Below are 20,510 nucleotides of genomic sequence, written 5' to 3'. Positions count from 1 at the left end.
CTTTAAAGTCTTTGTTTTTGTGCTGAATGCCACTAACGATGCCCCACCACTTCATAATAATAATCCAAATCCAGATGAGTGTCTCTACACCCACCCCGTCTTTAACTAGCCTGTCATTAGGACTTTAAACTACTTACTGACTCATATAAAGTGTTTTTTATAAAGTTAATAAAAGGCCGTCCGTCTTTTCGACAATCAGAAAAAAAGAACGTTTGGTCCAGTCACGTTGACATCGTGTCCCAGTGTCACACTTCAGGGCTGTGACATCTCACATGCACTTATCCAAAGGTACTAGGGAAAGGTGATGAAGACACAGCTCCGTGAGCTTTAGTACTGCTTCAGCTATTTAATAATAATAATAAATAGAGTGCGACAGCACGTGCACCTCTGCTGGCAAAAAAGGTCAAGATGTTCCACGCACTGTGACACGAAGAGAGCCCATTGACTCCTTGTTGAATATCTTTTGATTGAGGCGATTAAGGAATAGTCATGCCGGAGCTGATGCAGCAATGTTCCATGAAATGTTTGCAAATTGATCTTCACACGGGGTCCGTGTTACCACGACGACCGGCTGCACAGATTGGTGGCGAGAGCTTCCCGTGGAACATGAGCACTAACGGGCCACAAAGAGACGCTGGAGGCCTCACCTCAGCCCCATGCAACACCTGTGTGGATGAACTGGCAGTGAGCCATGGTTTATCATCCAAAGGCCATAGTTTGTGATCAAAAATATGTATTCTATTATCAAAAATATATAGTTTATCATAACAAATATATAGTTTATCATCAAAAATATATAATTTATCATTAATAATATATAGTCTATCATCAAAAATATATAGTTTATCATCAAAAATATATAATTTATCATTAAAAATATATCATTAGAATATTGTGATAAAGTTCTTTATTTTCTGTAATGCAATTAAAAAAACAAAAATGTCATGCATTCTGGATTCATTACAAATCAACTGAAATATTGCAAGCCTTTTATTCTTTTAATATTGCTGATTATGGCTTACAGCTTAAGAAAACTCTAAAATCCTATCTCATAAAATTTTAATATTTCCTCAGACCAAGTAAAAAAAAAGATTTATAACAGCTGAGTGTTTGTCAAGGCTCAGGAAACCCTTGCAGGTGTTTCGAGTTAATTAGACAATTCAAGTGATTTGTTTAATACCCTACTAGTATACTTTTTCATGATATTCTAATATTTAGAGATAGGATATTTGAGTTTTCTTAAGCTGTAAGCCATAATCAGCAATATTAAAAGAATAAAAGGCTTGCAATATTTCAGTTGATTTGTAATGAATCCAGAATGCATGACATTTTTGTTTTTTTAATTGCATTACAGAAAATAAAGAACTTCATCACAATATTCTAATTTTCTGAGACAGTCCTGTATATATATATTAATACATGACATCACCCGTAGGCTCACACAGCTCGGTGACTTTCACCTCTACGTCTGTATACCTGTCCCTTCCAGCGCCATGAGAGCAGCAGTTAGATTCACCAATGGCGGAGCAGCTCAACTCTGATTGGCTTTCGCAACTCGGCTTCGGGCGAATGAGGGAAACGTTTCTGTCCTGTGAGTCTCAGCAGGAAGACGGTCCCCTGCCTCAGGATGCTTATCTTTCAATTCGCACAGTTTTACCGAGAGATGATTTTGCTTTTTGAGAGCAGGAACATAATTATCTCTGTGCCTGAAAATATAAAGTCTGAATATAAATTAGAAAGCATCTCTTCTCATCCCTAATGAGCCATTTAATCTTCTGCTTAAAGAGTTGAATGACTATTTTTCGTGTCATTATCTGCCTGCGTTTTTTGTTGTTGTTGATAAAATTCAAATCTTCTGAAACAAAAACTGACATCATCAGCAAGCACGACTACAAGTCTCCATCAAGTGGCCCCACGGGGAGTGTAGGACCACTGTGTTTGAGTCACACCACAACCTGCCCATAGCATGTTGACCATGTTGTGTATCTCTCACGTGATTCGCCCAATGTAGCTACAAAATAAAAGGATTTCAGTCCTTAGAGGGAATTTAAACGTCACTGCAAAGGCTCAGGTTTCACAGCCGGGGCTGGGATACACCGATAGGCTGTAAATTAAAGAACTACACAGATGTATACACACTGTTGTTGTGGGGAGATAGACTCTGTGTGTGTGTGTCAGTTTGAGTCAGACAGCACGAGAAGCCTGGGCCTTTGATTGACTGCAGCCCGAGGTGTTCCTGCCATTAGACGACACGGCGCTCCTGCTGAGAGTGATATCAAAGGGCCTCAGTCGGCGCTGCCGCTCTGCCAGATACCTGCTGCGTCCTCCTGTCCGTCAACAGGAGCAGGTAAAGAGATGGAGAGAGGAGACGGGGAGAGGATGTGTGTGTATCTGTGTGTGTGTGAAGGTGGGCGTAGTGGCCATTTGTCTAAATAACTCAAATAAAACTATAAATCAGATTTCCACTGACGCACCGTGGGGGCTTTTGAGTTAACGCAGCCAAAAGAAAGCAATGTCCATTTATCCATTTGTCATTATTCTTATAATTTACAAATAAAATGCTGACACAAAAAACATCGGCCACCGAGGTGCATGCTGGTCCTGAAGCTACATATCACATATATATATAGGTGCCCAGTGTTACCCAATCACCAATCCTAAAACTCAATATATTTAAACAACAATCACAATGAACTAAATTAAATGCAAAATATAAGAAAAAAGCTCTTCTAACGTATCAAAATATAACCTAAATAAGCAATGATTAAACAATATTACTTTACAATAAAACTGAATAGAAACGTCAAAATAAATAGCTCCAACAGTGGGTAAAGGGAGGAGGACAGCACAGGTTGGATTACTCACTGTCCTCCGAAGAGCTGCATGCCCAGCAGAGCGAAGACCACGATGAAGAGGAAGAGGAGGAAGAGCAAGCTGATGATGGACTTCATGGAATTGAGGAGGGACACCACGAGGTTCCTCAACGAGTTCCAGTATCTGGCAGGAAAGCAGCAAAAAACGTTTTACATTTTTGGTTTCGTTATAAAAAACAAAACAAATTCAGACAAAAACAACCCCCGAAAAAGGAGGAACGAGATCAACAAAAGGCAATATGAGCTTTATAGATCCATCAAAAAGGATTGCCATCAAACTCTAACAGCATCGTCACTTTGGAGGGGAGACAAATTAATATTTAGATACCTGGGGAAAAACTGCAAGGTCGTCAAAATGCAGGTTTTCAAGAGGAGCGTTCGTAAACAGCGCTGATGGAATGTGCTGTAGATACGCTGCGATGTTCTAGATGTTGCCGTGGGCGTGTTTACTGTGTCGACTGAACTAACACCACAAATTGCTTCTGTCCACCCTGTAGAGGGATCCTCCTCTGTTGCTCTCCTCAAGGTTTCTTCTTTTTTTTTCCTCGTGAAAGGGTTTTTTCTCGGGAGTTATTCCTGATCTGATGTGAGGTCAAAGGTCAGGGATGTTGTATGTGTACAGATTGTAAAGCCCACACTTGTTTAATTTGTGATATCGGGCAATACAAAATAAACTGCATTCAATTAATCTGCGTTTAGGTCATTAAAGCCACACTTTGCACACGTGCAGCACATGTTGGGGAGTTTTCACACACGCGTGTTGAACATTGAGCTCACTTGGTGACTTTGAATATCCGGAGCAGTCGCAGGGCCCTCAGCACACTGATGCCAAACGAGGCCCCGGGTTTGATCATGTCCCAGATCACCTCCAAAATACTCCCCACAATCACCTAGAGGAAGGAGGAGCAGGAGGATAAGTGACAAGTGAGCCTCCAGGAACAGTTTCAAAGTCGACTCAACGTACCCCGAAATCAAAGCAGTTGAAGGAGGAGTGGAAATAATTCCTGGCTCCGAGGCCGTACATCTTCAGGGACATCTCGGTCAGGAACAATCCCAGGAACACAAACTCGGCCGTGTCTGTTTTTCAAGATGGACGGAGAGAAAGCGTCTTTACGGGCAATCGACGTCAACGGAAAAGCGCGAGCGCGAGTGTTTTGCACGCGTGACCTACAGAGGGCCGTCGTGAGCCACTCGGGCTGGTCGTAGTGGACGATGGCCACGCACAGCGTGTTGAGGCCCACCAGGCACAGGACGATACAGTAGAAGCTCGGAGCCTTCACCATGCGGCGGATGAAGAAGCGCATCCTCTTCTCCTTGCGCCGGAAGTACGACGAGCTGTCCATCTTGCCGCCGCTCTTCATGCTGGCCCGACCAAACGGAGAGCCGGGAGGGGCTGGAACAGATGAGGATGATGAAGATGATGATGGGGGGGGAGGAAATGTGCGGTTTGATATTGGTCCACTGCTTTACAGGTCTTGTGTTTCTGCATATATGTATTTATTTTAACTTATCTGGTTTAACCCTCCTGTTACCTTGACATTTACTAACATCTTTTACCCTCGGGGTCAATTTGACCCCAGCAATTAAAACCTCCAGAAGATTATTAGAATTAATATTGTTTCCCAAGTTTAAGTGTGAGGTACTTTATGTTTGTTTGTTGACTACCTAAATAGCCCTTTAAATATATATAAAAAGTTGATATTTCTTATATGTTTGACACAGTGAAAAACAGCCTGGGGTCAAATTGACCCCAAAGAACACCGGCATTAAACATTGAATGGGGTCAAATTGACCCTAAAGGTAACAGGAGGGTTAAAAGCAGTGTTTCAGGAGTGGAAAATTATTATTTAAATGATTTATATGTATTTAATTATTTAGTTTGCAATCTATTCATTATTATCCTTATTTCCCCTCTTCTTCATTTTCTTGGAGTGAGCACTATTTAATGTTTGTTGTTCTTTGTGTGTTGTACACAATATCATGTGCAACTGAAATATGTACTGTATGAAAATACATATTGTTATGTTGTTGAAAACTACATTTAAAATAAAGAGGAAGTAAAAAAGAAGGAGTGTTTCACCAGCTCATCTCAATAAAAATGGCATGTTGTATCTTGCTTGTTAAATCCATATAAAATACAAACTATAAAGAACATAGAACTTGTTTTTCGGGGAGTTGCGTGCTTGTGGTGCTTCTCTGGTGCAGTAGCTACCAGCCAATAAATACTTCTACGAATCCGTGTAAAACCAGTTTAAACTGGGTTTAATTATTCATTTTCCCCCTATGTCATTTTAGAAAATTGCTTGCAGAATATCACACCCTTCAGCTTCAGATAGTTCAGCTTCCCTGGATGTATCCTGCTGTATTCCTCTTCGTAATGACGCCCCTACACCGTTCCAGACTCCACCAGGGCTACACGTGTGCCTCAGGTTATTGAAACTGCAAACCAGAACCCTGTGCTTGTGTGCAGAGTGTACCCAGTCACAGGACACGAGGGCTCGAGGACCTCCATTTTTATATGACAGAAGTGTGACAGTGTGATCGTGTCGGGATGCATTCAACCTCACACCTGCTGAAGAGCACTGAAAGAAGTCTTTGCCTGTCTCAAACTGACATGAGTCACAAAAACTTCCCAAGGGACGGAAAGAAAAGCGTCAAAATCACATGTTTCTGTCTTGCAGCTGCTCGTTACAGAATATGCTCCTAATACCTTTGAGCCAAGCGCCAGGACTGCAGGCGTCAGGCGGGGAAACAAATGCCCTGTGCACCTCTCCCCTTGGCACTTTAAAAACAGACATGAGATGGGAGAGGGAGGAGCGAATTAAGGCAACAACGGTTTCAGTTACCGCGCCTGTTCTCATTTCCAAACCACGGAATTACACGTCGTCTTTGTGGACCGTGAAATCCATCCTGTCAGAAAATGTCTTGTTTGTAGAAATAGAAGAGAAGTAGAACAGACGACATGAAGACCGATGGAGGTCAGAGCGGCAACATAACGGTCTAACTAGCTGGTTAGCTGACTAGCTGGCAGCGGGTTAGTTAGTTGACAGCGAGCTAGTTAGTTGACTAGCTGGCAACGTGCTAGTTAGCTGATTAGCTATCAGCGGGCTAGTTAGCTGACTAGCTGGCAACATGCTAGTTAGATGATTAGCTATCAGCGGGCTAGTTAGCTGACTAGCTGGCAGTGGGCTAGTTAGCTGACTAGCTGGCAACGTGCTAGTTAGCTGATTAGCTATCAGCGGGCTAGTTAGCTGACTAGCTGGCAGTGGGCTAGTTAGCTGACTAGCTGGCAACGTGCTAGTTAGCTGATTAGCTATCAGCGGGCTAGTTAGCTGACTAGCTGGCAGTGGGCTAGTTAGCTGACTAGCTGGCAACGTGCTAGTTAGCTGATTAGCTATCAGCGGGCTAGTTAGCTGACTAACTGGCAGTGAGCTAGTTAGCTGACAGCGGACTAATTAGCTTACAGCGGACTAATTAGCTTACTAGCTGACAGCAGGCTAGTTAGCTGACTAGCTGGCAGCAGGTTAGCTAGTTGACAGTGAGCTAGTTAGTTGACTAGCTGGCAGCGGGTTAGTTAACTAACTGGCTGGCAGCGGCTAATTAGCTGACTAGCTGGCAGTAGGCTGGGAAGTTAAATAGCTGGAAGCTAGTTAGCTGACAGCAGACTAGTTACTTGACTAGCTGGCAGTGAGCTAATGAGCTAACGAGTAAATTCCGCCGCGACCACACTTCCGAGGCCAACCTACGTACGTTGCAACCGTAACGACCAACAACGTTCGCCATTTTCTTTTCTACTTGTCGAATGACTGCAGGAAACTGGTCAATGTCCGTTCTAATCCTTTTACATTTCTGTGGACTCGTTCTAATAAGCTGCAGGTGATGATTCTCTCGCTATTTTAATGTTACAGTCTAATTAGAAAAGTTAATTATACTTCTTCTCCCTCGAGGTGATATGAGTCTGCAGAAGTTGGCAGACTCGGCTTTAGGTTTGAAGTTTATGCACGATGGCTCACAAAGTCTTTTTATACTATAGAGGTGACATGACATACTCTAATTTGATGAATGGGGACTAAAGAGTCAGAGTACATGGTTCTGTTCATTAGAGGTGACAGGCCTTTCTGGTGGCTTTTAGTCGTAAAGGTCGAATCCGTGAACAGACAGCATGCAAAGGTCAGAGGTGAGGGGCTGGAGGCTGTGGATGAAAAGACTTACGACCGGAGGAGATGTCTGCAAAAGGATCCTCACCCTCCTCATCGCCGATCAGGTCGTTGATACCTCTCTTGACTTTGCCTCGTTTCAGGACTGTTAGAAGAAGAGCACAGAGAGGGAGGGAAGAATACTCATGTACGGGTCTTAAATGTCACACAGCGATGGCAATGAAGGAATGGGGATGATCTGTTATGCAGAGCTGCATTCTTTAACATACATTTTAAGATGTCAATTATGGCATGAAAAAACAAGCATTTTTAAATTGTATTTCAATGGAACAACCCTGGTTCATGTGTGTCGCAAAGTGTAGAAGTGAGCTAATTGGAATCTATGAATAATAGGCATCAATCATGTTTTACATTTGGAGATTTTTATATATATATATATATTTATATTTAAATAGAGGATAAATATTTCTATTTATATATATATATATATACATATATATATTTATATTTATATATATATATATATAAATATATATATATATTCATTCATTTATTTGAGGATTATAAAACTTTAAGCACTCATGCTAAACAACATAAATCACTTCATAAGACGGAGACAGTTTAGCTTACTGCTTTCTTTTTCAGAATTATGACTTTTATTTTTAATTAAAACTAAATTGAGAAAACACACAACTTCTTTAAGGTCACCAATCTTTTCTCTCTAAATTAATTATTCAGCCGTAGGGATTATTTCTTTAATTTCTTATTTCCGAAGACGGGTTGATAAATTGTTTTAAACAAATAATATTAAAATCACCTCGACTACGTCAGTCAGCGATGATTGGCACCTTGCTCCACTATTCATACCTGCCATTCATCTGACGGGCAGCTCCACATGTTCTGCTCTTACACCATTAGAGTGGTTTTCTACAGCTGTGGACTCAAAGCTTTTTTAATCCCTCATATGTAACTAATTGAAAAATAGCAAACGCATTCCCATAAACATGTTTGTGTCTGTGTGCGTGTGGCTTGGTACAGGGAATTTTGTTCATCAAATCCAATCAGACTAAAGCTTTAAATCCCACTAATTAACCCTGGACCCTCACACCAGGCCTGATGGACTGACATCATGGGCGAGAGAGAACGAGAGAGAGAACAGAGTTGCAGCGCGCTCCCTTTACATTGAGAACAAAATATAAAGTGGAACTGGAAACCTTGATTACCATTCAAATAATCATCCCCATAAGTGATCATTATATGATGGATGGTTAGCTGGCGTGGCTCCTACCATCACATATTGCAATTGTGCAAGAGGGATTAATTTAATGCTAAGGAACCTCCTTACTTTCCTTTTTCGGCAGTGTTACCTATTTACATATGTATATGTATGTATGTATGTCTCTTTAAGGGAGGGGCGCTGTCTCTTTAAGACAGGAACACTATCTCTTTAAGACGGGAGTGCTGTCTCTTTAAGAGAGGGGTGTGTGAAGGCCTGGTGCAGTAAGCAGGCTGAAGATAACACAAGGTATGCTTGTATTAATACCGCATTTCTAAATGTAGTTCAAAATGTGCAAAAAAAATATGTGGCCTTTCCCACCTAAATATCTGGACACATTTAGAAGTGAGCTCAAAATAAACCTCGACTCCAGAGGTAGGAGAGAACCCGATCGTTTACAGTATGAGCCGCTCATTGATTATTGTTAATAATCAATTATTAAATGGAAGTGAGTAACTGTACCTCCTGCGGTGAAGCAGGCGACAGATACTCGGCCTTCTTCTTTACCTGGAAGGTTCTGTTTCCTCTTGTACCACGCTCCATCCAGAGGGGACTTCTCCTCTGCGATCTCATCCTCCTCCTCCAGCAACACCTCCTCTGCAACGAGCGAGAGAGAGAGATGGAGAAAGAGAGAGAGAGAGGGACTTTTCTACCAATTTGTCGTGCTTTTTCTAACACAACAAGCGCCTGCATGCCAGCTCTCCCGCTGTTCTCAGAGATGAGTCTGACCTGCTTTGCAGATCCACTCCAAGTACCCGGTGAGCTCTCTCTCGATCTGCTGCTGCCTCCGGAGCTTCAGGAACTCCTGCCTCTTCTCCACGCGCTCTCTCTCTTTGGCAAACTCTCTGTCGAATCACACACGCAGATATGTTGCACAAAAATAATAGATAGACGTGTTTTTATTCATTTTTATCACATTTGAAGGTCATTTTAAATCTGCCAGGGGGGCAACCTGCACATTTGACCTGCACCAATGTCACACATTTGTAATTTTTTATATTGGGCTCTATAAAATAAAATGAATTGATGGGTGAAGAAACCCAAAGATTAAAACCCTAAAATTAAATTATTTACATAATAATTGTCGTAGACAAACACAGGAGTTATGATCTTTTTTCTCACTGTAACCATCGTTTCACAACGTTATTCATGCAGCATTATGATTCTCTGCAAGTATAATATATATATATATATATAATTTTGTTATTACATTTTTAATCCATAAACTAAAACACAAAACAAACTCAAGCATAGTATCGTGAATAAATTAAATGACGGTGCAGATTCTCCACAATCTCTCGTCACTCATATTGGCAAAACTGATTATATAATCTGCAATAATCTGCATTATATGTGATTTTTGCTAATACGTGTGTTCATGTTTATTGCCGACTCACCCAGAGAGGACACCGAGCACCAGGTTGAGCATGAAGAAGGATCCGATGATGATGAGGGGGATGAAGTAGAGCCAGTTCCAGGCGTTTCCTGCTACATCGTTGGTCTGGACACACAATCGCACACGGACAAAAGCATGAACGAGAAATTATCATTATACCTTTAACTTACTGTAATATAAACATGTCATTCAAATGTTTAGGGTCATCCAAACCACTTTGTGTTTTCCATGAAAATTCCCACTTTTATTTATCAAATGAGTGAGAAAATTAATAGAAAATATAGTCAAAACATTAAGGTTACACATAAGCATCCTCTAATCTCGCCCAATGCAGTTCAGTTCAATGAAGCAGAAAGAAATGTTTAAATGTGCTTATTTCCTTACATCCCCAGTCAGGATATTGCTAGCTTAGCTTAGCATAAGCTAGCGAGGCTCTGACCAATACGCTCTCTCGTGTGTTCAGCACACGCTCCGGTTTCACAGCACGCTGGGACTATTTGTTCTGCGAGCAGCAGCCGGGTGCAGCGGCTGCACGGGTCGCTCCCGCAGGTTGATGATGTCATCGTGAGCTTCAGGGGGCTTCCACTTGTTGGCTAAAAAAAAACACCATTTGAGAAACCGACGGCAAACAATCGGATTTCTCCGTTACTGATACACGGTCAACTATGTCCCTTTATAAAGCTGGTGGAGCCCAAGAATAGAGTCTCTCTCTCTCTCCCCCACCTCTGGTGAGGACGACCCTCGCCTGTTCAGAGGGCCTTAACTCTTCAGCCGACTGATAGTTAATTGGTGCAAATGTTTTTTTTACAGAACACAAAGAGCCGGTTTCTTTTGGTCTAAACAAGGATCAAACTAAACGACATCGGCACGATGGACAGAAGGAGACGCGGAGGAAGGCTTCTTCACAACTTCATCATTTCATCAGCAGAAACCCCAATGTAGAGAGGAGAGGAAGAGAAGGAGAAAGAGGAGGAGGAGGGAGAGGAAGAGGAAGAGAAAGAGGAGAGGGAGAGGAAGAGAGGAGGAGGGAGAGGAAGAGGGAGAGGAGAGGGAGAGAAAGATGAGAGGAAGAGGAGAGGAGAGGAGAAGAGGAAGAAGAGAAGAAGTTGAGAGGAGAGGAAGACGAGAGGAAGAGGAGACGAGACGAAAGGAAGAGGACGAGGAGACGAGACGAGAGGAAAAGGAGAGGAGAGGAAGAGAAGAAGAGGAGGAAGATGAGAGGTAGAGGAGAGGAAGAGAGGAAGATGAGAGGTAGACGAGAGGAGACGAGAGGAAGAGGAGTCGAAGAGAAGAGGAGATGAGAGGAAGAGGAGACGAGAAGAAGAGGAGAGGAAGAGGAGACGAGAAGAAGAGAGGAGAGGAAAGGAGAGGAAGATGAGAGGAAGAGGATGTTTATTCATATACATACTAAATATGTTTATTTATATACATACTAAATATGTTTATTCATAAACATACTAAAGATGTCTGCAGGTTCTTGGTATTAAGCATCTGTTACTTTATAATCTGAAAAAAAATGTTTTACCTTTATGAATCTGATATTTGTGTTTACTATTCAATATATTCCTCCAAAAAATATTGTCCTCGAGGTCAAAATCAAGAACCGTCACAACATAATCGAAGATGGAAATAGACGTTGTATAGCTTCTCTCAGCAGCATAACTGTTTTCAGCTGCGCTCACATAAAAAGGGTTTTCTACCCTTCCGCTAGTCTTCTAAGGCGATAACACAATGTACCATTAGAACACTGGAGATGGGCCTCTACACACCTCTGTAGAGACTTCATTACACACCAGAGAATAGTCATGTACACATTAACTATGTAGAGAGTGTGTTTATAATTCATTTTATGTTATTTTCATTGAAAAAAACTTTATAATTGACCCCAAACTTTTGAATGTTTGTGTATATTGAATATAGAATAAACCATATTCTGAATATGTCCCCCAGTGAAAGGCTCTGCTTTGGGCCCCACCTTTAAGCTCTGGGCTTGGAGCCAGGCCAAGAGACTAAAAGGCCCAGCGTGCATCACAGAGAGCAGACACAGGGCATATGGCAATCAAAAGCCACTGGCTATGGAAATTAAGTTCATTACAGAACTACTGATGCACTATGTTGCCTTCAGCAGCGCTTCTAATGACCCCATATGTTGGTAAGTGCAGCGCAATGACAGAAGAAACTAAATGCAAGAGTAAAATGGAGCTATGAGGGCTTATATACGCAGGATAAACTGAAAAGGCTCAAAGAAATCTTTACAAAAACCTTTGATAACTCAAAAAGAAAGCTAATTATGGTACTTTGTTGTTGTTTTTGTTTTTTTTGGGGTATATACAGGACTGTCTCAGAAAATTAGAATATTGTGATAAAGTTCTTTATTTTCTGTAATGCAATTAAAAAAACAAAAATGTCATGCATTCTGGATTCATTACAAATCAACTGAAATATTGCAAGCCTTTTATTCTTTTAATATTGCTGATTATGGCTTACAGCTTAAGAAAACTCTAAAATCCTATCTCATAAAATTTGAATATTTCCTCAGACCAAGTAAAAAAAAAGATTTATAACAGCAAAACAAAATCAAACATTTGAAAATGTGTTTCCAGGTGTTTCGAGTTAATTAGACGATTCAAGTGATTTGTTTAATACCCTACTAGTATACTTTTTCATGATATTCTAATATTTAGAGATAGGATATTTGAGTTTTCTTAAGCTGTAAGCCATAATCAGCTATATTAAAAGAATAAAAGGCTTGCAATATGTCAGTTGATTTGTAATGAATCCAGAATGCATGACATTTTTGTTTTTTTAATTGCATTACAGAAAATAAAGAACTTTATCACAATATTCTAATTTTCTGAGACAGTCCTGTATGTGTGTTTTTATATATGTATGTATGTATATGTGTATATGTATATATATATATATGTATGTATATGTACACTACCGTTCAAAAGTTTGGGGTCACTTAGAAATGTCTTTATTTTTCAAAGAAAAGCACTGTTTTTTCAATAAAGATAACATTAAATTAATCAAAAATACACACTCTACATTGTTAATGTGGTAAATTATTATTCAAGGTGGAAGTGTCTGGTTTCTAATGAAATATCTCCAGAGGTGTATAGAGGCCCATTTCCATCAACTATCACTCCAGTGTTCTAATGGTACATTGTGTTTGCTAATCGCCTTAGAAGACTAATGTCTGATTAGAAAACCCGTGCAATTATGCTAGCACAGCTGAAAACAGTTATGCTGGTGATATAAGCTATACAACTGGCCTTCCTTTGAGCTTGAAGTTTGAAGAACAAAATTAATACTTCAAATATTAATCATTATTTCTAACCTTTTCAATGTCTTGACTATATGTTCTATGAAATGTTCAATTCATTTGGTAAATAAAAGTGAGTTTTCATGGAAGACACGAAATTGTCTGGGTGACCCCAAACTTTTGAACGGTAGTGTATATATATATATCATTGTGTCCTGTTTTGTGTGTGCATGTGTATGCGTGAATGTATGTATATGTGTATGTGTATAGATATATGTGTCTGTATGTTTATGTGTATATATATATTTATGTTTATGTCTGACATCTTTTCACTTGTTTTATGTTAATATGTCTAAACGAATACAAAGATGTAAGTGACAAAAAATAAAGAAATAAAGAAAACACACATCACCCATTGAGTGAAAAAGAACACACGCGGGGCTGAGGACCTCCATGGTGGATGAGGGACGTTGCCTCCTGCATTATGTTGACGTAAAAAATGAACCTCAGTGACTTATATTTGCTGATCTCGATGTTTTCGTGCGAGTTCACTCGATGTGATGGTATTCCAGTTCTGGTGATTTCCGTGAGTCGTCGCCGGCCGACGGCTCTGGAGGATCGGCCAGGGGGAAAGCAAACGCCGCCACATAATTTGGAGCATCATGCATCAAGCAGTAGTGGTGTGACAGTAGACTCCCACTCTCTCAGCTTACAGTGCTCTCACACACACACACACACACACACACACACACACACACGCATACTAACATTCTCTGATGCCAAGGGAAGCCTGCTGAGATAAAGAAAGCCACTCTGAATCCATTCGGCAGCTCCTAACAAGCCTGAAACATTCACAACAAGCAGCAAGAGAGATAGAGGTCTACAGAGAGCTAGAGGTCTTCAGAGAGCTAGAGGTCTTCAGAGAGCTAGAGGTCTACAGAGAGCTAGAGGTCTACAGAGAGCTAGAGGTCTACAGAGAGCTAGAGGTCTTCAGAGAGCTAGAGGTCTTCAGAGAGCTAGAGGTCTACAGAGAGCTAGAGGTCTTCAGAGAGCTAGAGGTCTACAGAGAGCTAGAGGTCTACAGGGAGCTAGAGGTCTACAGAGAGCTAGAGGTCTACAGAGAGCTAGAGGTCTACAGAGAGCTAGAGGTCTTCAGAGAGCTAGAGGTCTTCAGAGAGCTAGAGGTCTACAGAGAGCTAGAGGTCTACAGAGAGCTAGAGGTCTTCAGAGAGCTAGAGGTCTTCAGAGAGCTAGAGGTCCAGAGAGCTAGAGGTCTACAGAGAGCTAGAGGTCTTCAGAGAGCTAGAGGTCTTCAGAGAGCTAGAGGTCTACAGAGTTCTAGAGGTCTACAGAGAGCTAGAGGTCTTCAGAGAGCTAGAGGTCTACAGAGAGCTAGAGGTCTTCAGAGAGCTAGAGGTCTACAGAGAGCTAGAGGTCTTCAGAGAGCTAGAGGTCTACAGAGAGCTAGAGGTCTACAGAGAGCTAGAGGTCTACAGAGAGCTAGAGGTCTTCAGAGAGCTAGAGGTCTTCAGAGAGCTAGAGGTCTACAGAGAGCTAGAGGTCTACAGAGAGCTAGAGGTCTACAGAGAGCTAGAGGTCTACAGAGAGCTAGAGGTCTTCAGAGAGCTAGAGGTCTTCAGAGAGCTAGAGGTCTACAGAGAGCTAGAGGTCTTCAGAGAGCTAGAGGTCTACAGAGAGCTAGAGGTCTACAGAGAGCTAGAGGTCTACAGAGAGCTAGAGGTCTACAGAGAGCTAGAGGTCTACAGAGAGCTAGAGGTCTTCAGAGAGCTAGAGGTCTTCAGAGAGCTAGAGGTCTACAGAGAGCTAGAGGTCTACAGAGAGCTAGAGGTCTTCAGAGAGCTAGAGGTCTTCAGAGAGCTAGAGGTCTACAGAGAGCTAGAGGTCTAGAGAGAGCTAGAGGTCTTCAGAGAGCTAGAGGTCTACAGAGAGCTAGAGGTCTTCAGAGAGCTAGAGGTCTACAGAGCTAGAGGTCTACAGAGAGCTAGAGGTCTTCAGAGAGCTAGAGGTCTTCAGAGAGCTAGAGGTCTACAGAGAGCTAGAGGTCTAGAGAGAGCTAGAGGTCTTCAGAGAGCTAGAGGTCTTCAGAGAGCTAGAGGTCTACAGAGAGCTAGAGGTCTTCAGAGAGCTAGAGGTCTACAGAGAGCTAGAGGTCTACAGAGAGCTAGAGGTCTACAGAGAGCTAGAGGTCTACAGAGAGCTAGAGGTCTTCAGAGAGCTAGAGGTCTTCAGAGAGCTAGAGGTCTACAGAGAGCTAGAGGTCTTCAGAGAGCTAGAGGTCTACAGAGAGCTAGAGGTCTACAGGGAGCTAGAGGTCTACAGAGAGCTAGAGGTCTACAGAGAGCTAGAGGTCTTCAGAGAGCTAGAGGTCTACAGAGAGCTAGAGGTCTTCAGAGAGCTAGAGGTCTACAGAGAGCTAGAGGTCTACAGAGAGCTAGAGGTCTTCAGAGAGCTAGAGGTCTTCAGAGAGCTAGAGGTCTACAGAGAGCTAGAGGTCTAGAGAGAGCTAGAGGTCTTCAGAGAGCTAGAGGTCTACAGAGAGCTAGAGGTCTACAGAGAGCTAGAGGTCTTCAGAGAGCTAGAGGTCTACAGAGAGCTAGAGGTCTACAGAGAGCTAGAGGTCTTCAGAGAGCTAGAGGTCTTCAGAGAGCTAGAGGTCTACAGAGAGCTAGAGGTCTAGAGAGAGCTAGAGGTCTTCAGAGAGCTAGAGGTCTACAGAGAGCTAGAGGTCTACAGAGAGCTAGAGGTCTTCAGAGAGCTAGAGGTCTACAGAGAGCTAGAGGTCTTCAGAGAGCTAGAGGTCTACAGAGAGCTAGAGGTCTTCAGAGAGCTAGAGGTCTACAGAGAGCTAGAGGTCTTCAGAGAGCTAGAGGTCTTCAGAGAGCTAGAGGTCTACAGAGAGCTAGAGGTCTAGAGAGAGCTAGAGGTCTTCATAGAGCTAGAGGTCTACAGAGAGCTAGAGGTCTACAGAGAGCTAGAGGTCTAGAGAGAGCTAGAGGTCTTCAGAGAGCTAGAGGTCTACAGAGAGCTAGAGGTCTACAGAGAGCTAGAGGTCTTCAGAGAGCTAGAGGTCTACAGAGAGCTAGAGGTCTAGAGAGAGCTAGAGGTCTTCAGAGAGCTAGAGGTCTTCAGAGAGCTAGAGGTCTACAGAGAGCTAGAGGTCTAGAGAGAGCTAGAGGTCTACAGAGAGCTAGAGGTCTACAGAGAGCTAGAGAGAGCTAGAGGTCTTCAGAGAGCTAGAGGTCTACAGAGAGCTAGAGGTCTACAGAGAGCTAGAGGTCTTCAGAGAGCTAGAGGTCTACAGAGAGCTAGAGGTCTAGAGAGAGCTAGAGGTCTTCAGAGAGCTAGAGGTCTTCAGAGAGCTAGAGGTCTACAGAGAGCTAGAGGTCTACAGAGAGCTAGAGGTCTTCAGAGAGCTAGAGGTCTTCAGAGAGCTAGAGGTCTTCAGAGAGCTAGAGGTCTTGAGAGGACAATAGTGGAGTCTCGTACGTGGAGCATTTGCCCCCGGACAGCCTTTCCTCAGCCTCAGTCTATGGCGGTCCACCTGGTGGATGAATCCGGGTACTGCACACATTCTCAAGGCATCGGCATTCAATTCAGTCACGAGCCAATAGACCACATGGGTTGTGATTTTCTTTAAATAGGAACATGTAGAGAAGATAAAGACAGAAAACAGTTGTATTTAGCTGCAATCAAACCCTACAGTGAAGATTTAATGGAATTATTTGTTTTACTGTTAACTGAAGAAATAAAAAATGTAAAGAAACTTACACAAATTTAAAAAAGTTGAATATTCCACCTTAACATGCCTCCACTAAAACCACTCTAACTCTGCCCTGCTTCACTTTAGTAGTATCAGTCTGTGTCCAGGTAATATGCAGATGATGTTAAATGGTTTGACTTAACCACAGGCCTGATGCTTCCAGATTATTACACAGAATGAATCAGGTGGTCTACAGTTCAGGATCCACACACGGCATCGATAAAAGTCTCCTCTGCGCCGCTCTATTTTTACCAGGATGTGACAAGCACAAGATGTCGCCCTGACAAGGTCAAGGTGCACCTGCCTCCCTGACGATGCCGGCTCTAATGAAGCGAGAGGAACAGGTGCCTGTGACCCCTCGCATCACACACACACACACACACACTCAACTTCACAAGCATTAAACTTCACAAACTCACATTCAGGTCTTAATAAACAATTTAAGATTACACTCATATTAACTGTTTTTTTCATTTTTTAAATGTGCTCTGATCCCATCACTTATAATAATAATAATAATAATAATAACTTTATTTATATAGCACCTTTAAAAACTGAGTTTACAAAGTGCTCTACAGAGAATCAAGGCAAAACAAATGGAATAGAAAAATACAAAATAAAGAACAATATCAAACTAAATTAGGGGAACCGAAGAACTGCATAAAAGGACGACATCACTTAAAAGCCATTTTCTAAAAAATGGGTTTTAAGAAGAACTGATTCTTCTTGAAGCAATCAGCTGATGGAGAAAATATCTTTCAGGACCTGCATCCAAAATGTTATCACGACAAATGAGAGCAGGCATGATGTGAAGTGACACGGCCATGACACGAGGGCCACGTCGAGATCCCACGCCAGGGGAGACGAGAGGAAAGGTAATAAAATCACGAGGGGCACGAAGCAACGATTATGCCACATCATCAACGCCGAGAAACCTCCCACGCATCGTCCTGCTGCCGACTGAACGCAGCGCTCCTCGTGTGAGTCAGCGGCCTCTGTGGTGGATTCTGGGTAGCGGACACAGATGGGCACGGTGGGATCTTTTACAGATGGCACTCGTGTCCTGTGTTTTGAGATTTGTCAAAAGGTTCTTGGGATGAAAAGTGTCCAAACGTAAATACATTTCAGCTCATTGGACCAATTTTATTTACCTTGTGCATGCTTCCTTTGGGCAATCGGATCAGGAAACACTCCATAAACGTTCAATGTTATGCAGATGATGCTCAATTATATCTATCAATCAAACCAGAGGAGACCAACCAGCTCTCTAAACTTCAAGCATCTCTTAAAGACATAAAAACATGGATGACCTGCAACTTCCTGACAAAACTGAAGTTACTTTACTCTGAGCGCCTCAGGGATCAATGATCTGGTGAAGTGGTTTCTGTAGACGGCATCGCCCTGGCATCCAACACCACTGTAAAGAATCTCTGTTCTCTTTGATGGGGACTTGTCCTTTAACTCCACGTGAAGAACATCTCAAGGACTGCTTTGTTTCATCTTCGTAATATTTCAAAAATCAGGCACATCTTGTCTCAGAAAAACTGGTTCATGCGTTTGTTATTTCTAGACTATATTACCGTAACTCCTTATTATCAGGCTGCCGCGATGAACCTGATGTGAGGTCAAAGGTCAGGGATGTCGTATGTGTGCCGAGGCAAATTCGTAACGTGTGATGTTGGGCTATTTATAATAAACTGAATTGAATTAGATTTTGTTGAATATAAAAATTCAACTCAAATATTAAAGTAAGATATGGAAATGAATGATGCATCACGTATATTTCTATATGGGGTTTTTTTGCGGGGAAAGCAACTCTTATAAGAATGAATGAGGCATAATCCCAGGATAAGATTAGCTATTCTAATCACACTGTTTATGAGTCTTCAAAAGAAAAACAAACAGCTTTTGACATGTGTTTACATTTCCCAGACAAGGACCACAGCCTGTTTACGGTTTCCTTTCCCAAAACGATTATAATGATCATCATCATCATCACATCTCCTTTACTCTAATCAAGTAGTTTTATTAAAAAATCAAATACGCCCTCGAGAGAATGATGGTAGATTTAAAGGCGCAGTGTCCAGGATTTGGCGTCGTCTATTCTCCAGAGGTTCGGTGGAACTTCTTCAGTGTCCCTATTTTGATATGAAGTCTCATTTTAAGGAAACAAAAACACAACGATTCTGATTTTCAGGTCGTTATACACTAAAGGGAAACACACTTCATATAGTCTAAGCATATCACTCATATTCAAATAAATTCAAGCCAAGAGTCATTTCTGCACCCTACATTATACACACTGCACCTTTAAGAAGTCAGATATGATCTAGTTGCTGCTGGCAGGTGATAACATGGCAACAATATCTGAAATATGAAGGGAAAAACTATAAAGGTGACCATGTTCTTTGATGGAGAGATATGAACGCTATGGCATAAAGGCAATACAGATCATTTATAAACAATAAGATCCAGTTGTCACCTTGAACACTGATTATTATTATAATTTGAATACTTTATCGGATGCAGGGGAGGAAGGAAATATGAAGGAACCCAGCGAATGAGAGAATAATACGGAAGGAAAATGCTTATCATCTATGGCTGCGTATTCCATCGTAATCTGGCCTCCAACGTCGGGGAGTTGCATATCCGTAACATCCACCGTGTGCTGGGAGGACATTTCACACATTAAGATCATTAGCATAAGCCGATATCTCTCTCTTCATTTGCACTCCCTCCTCTCTTCCTCGGCTTCTTTTTTCGGGATTCAAAGAATTCTTTTTTGGTGGCGTTCTCTCGTTCCCAGGCTCTCTCTCGCTGGGGGGTGACGGCGTGGATTTCACCGTGCGCTCGGACACGGCGGTATGAACCGCCTCGGCCAATAGGAGAGCGCGTCGCTTCTACGGTAGCGAATTTATTTTAATGAAAGTTCCAACAGGATTTCAATCCTATAGCCCACAACACATTAGCATTAATGAGACCTAAAAAAACAGCAGCACCGCATTCAATAAATGCACGGGGCGTATTGCGGTGACATCACTCATTATGAAACACAGAGTTTTAATAATTCAGTCTCAGGCCAAAAAGAAAAAAACGTGATCAGCATCTCAAAGTCTCCCTTTGGCTGTAAATATGGATGCATTGATTTACCTCAGGATAACCAGGACTATTTGAAAAGGCATACATTTACTGTAGTGAATAATTGTATTCAAGTATAATTCAAATTTAAAAAAAAGAAAATGTCACGAGCATGCATTTAATTTGAATTATCTAAGGTGTCAAATGTGTCAAAACATCACAGAACATTAAACCACGTACTGACAGAAACTACTGGACTCATAACATACCAGTGAGCCAGGTTCCACAGAGGGGGCAGGGCTTAGAGGGGGCGGGGCTTATTTCTGTGGCTTGACTCCGTGGAAACAGTTATCACGTCCTTCATCCACCATGAAGAACTCACCACTAGTCCTGCTTCATACTTGTTGAGGACGTCCCACAGAACATCTAACGCCCTCGTGTTTGGGTTCACAACATAAATATAATATATATATCTATACATGACATCACCCGTAGGCTCACACAGCTCGGTGACTTTCACCTCTACGTCTGAACGACTTCTGCTTCCAGCTCCACTAGAGCAGCAGTTAGATTCACCAACAGCTGAGCATCTCAACGCTGATTGGCTTTCGCAACTCAGCAAATTTTTCGCCAGTTTAAATATTTCAACTAGAAGCGAATGGAGCGAATTCATGGCAAAGTTAT

At 42.0% G+C, this 20,510-nt stretch overlaps 1 protein-coding gene across 1 annotated transcript in view; it reads right to left on the bottom strand.

Moving 5' to 3' along the window:
* The window catches only part of cacna1bb (calcium channel, voltage-dependent, N type, alpha 1B subunit, b), a 162,484-nt gene that overhangs the window by 73,746 nt on the left and 68,228 nt on the right, over positions 1-20,510 (bottom strand). Inside the window, exons 6-13 of the mRNA XM_056432096.1 lie at positions 9,704-9,807; positions 9,036-9,151; positions 8,814-8,903; positions 7,086-7,175; positions 4,045-4,266; positions 3,838-3,950; positions 3,651-3,763; positions 2,866-2,997 (exon numbers count right to left, since the gene is read on the bottom strand). Coding sequence (XP_056288071.1) covers positions 2,866-2,997; positions 3,651-3,763; positions 3,838-3,950; positions 4,045-4,266; positions 7,086-7,175; positions 8,814-8,903; positions 9,036-9,151; positions 9,704-9,807 — 980 coding nt within the window. The remainder of the gene's footprint in view (positions 1-2,865; positions 2,998-3,650; positions 3,764-3,837; positions 3,951-4,044; positions 4,267-7,085; positions 7,176-8,813; positions 8,904-9,035; positions 9,152-9,703; positions 9,808-20,510) is intronic.

This window comes from Pseudoliparis swirei, chromosome 15, assembly GCF_029220125.1.
Source record: "Pseudoliparis swirei isolate HS2019 ecotype Mariana Trench chromosome 15, NWPU_hadal_v1, whole genome shotgun sequence".
Classification (NCBI taxonomy): Eukaryota; Metazoa; Chordata; class Actinopteri; order Perciformes; family Liparidae; genus Pseudoliparis; species Pseudoliparis swirei.
Note: the sequence above shows the minus strand (reverse complement) of the source record. Positions and strands in the feature narration are given on the sequence as shown.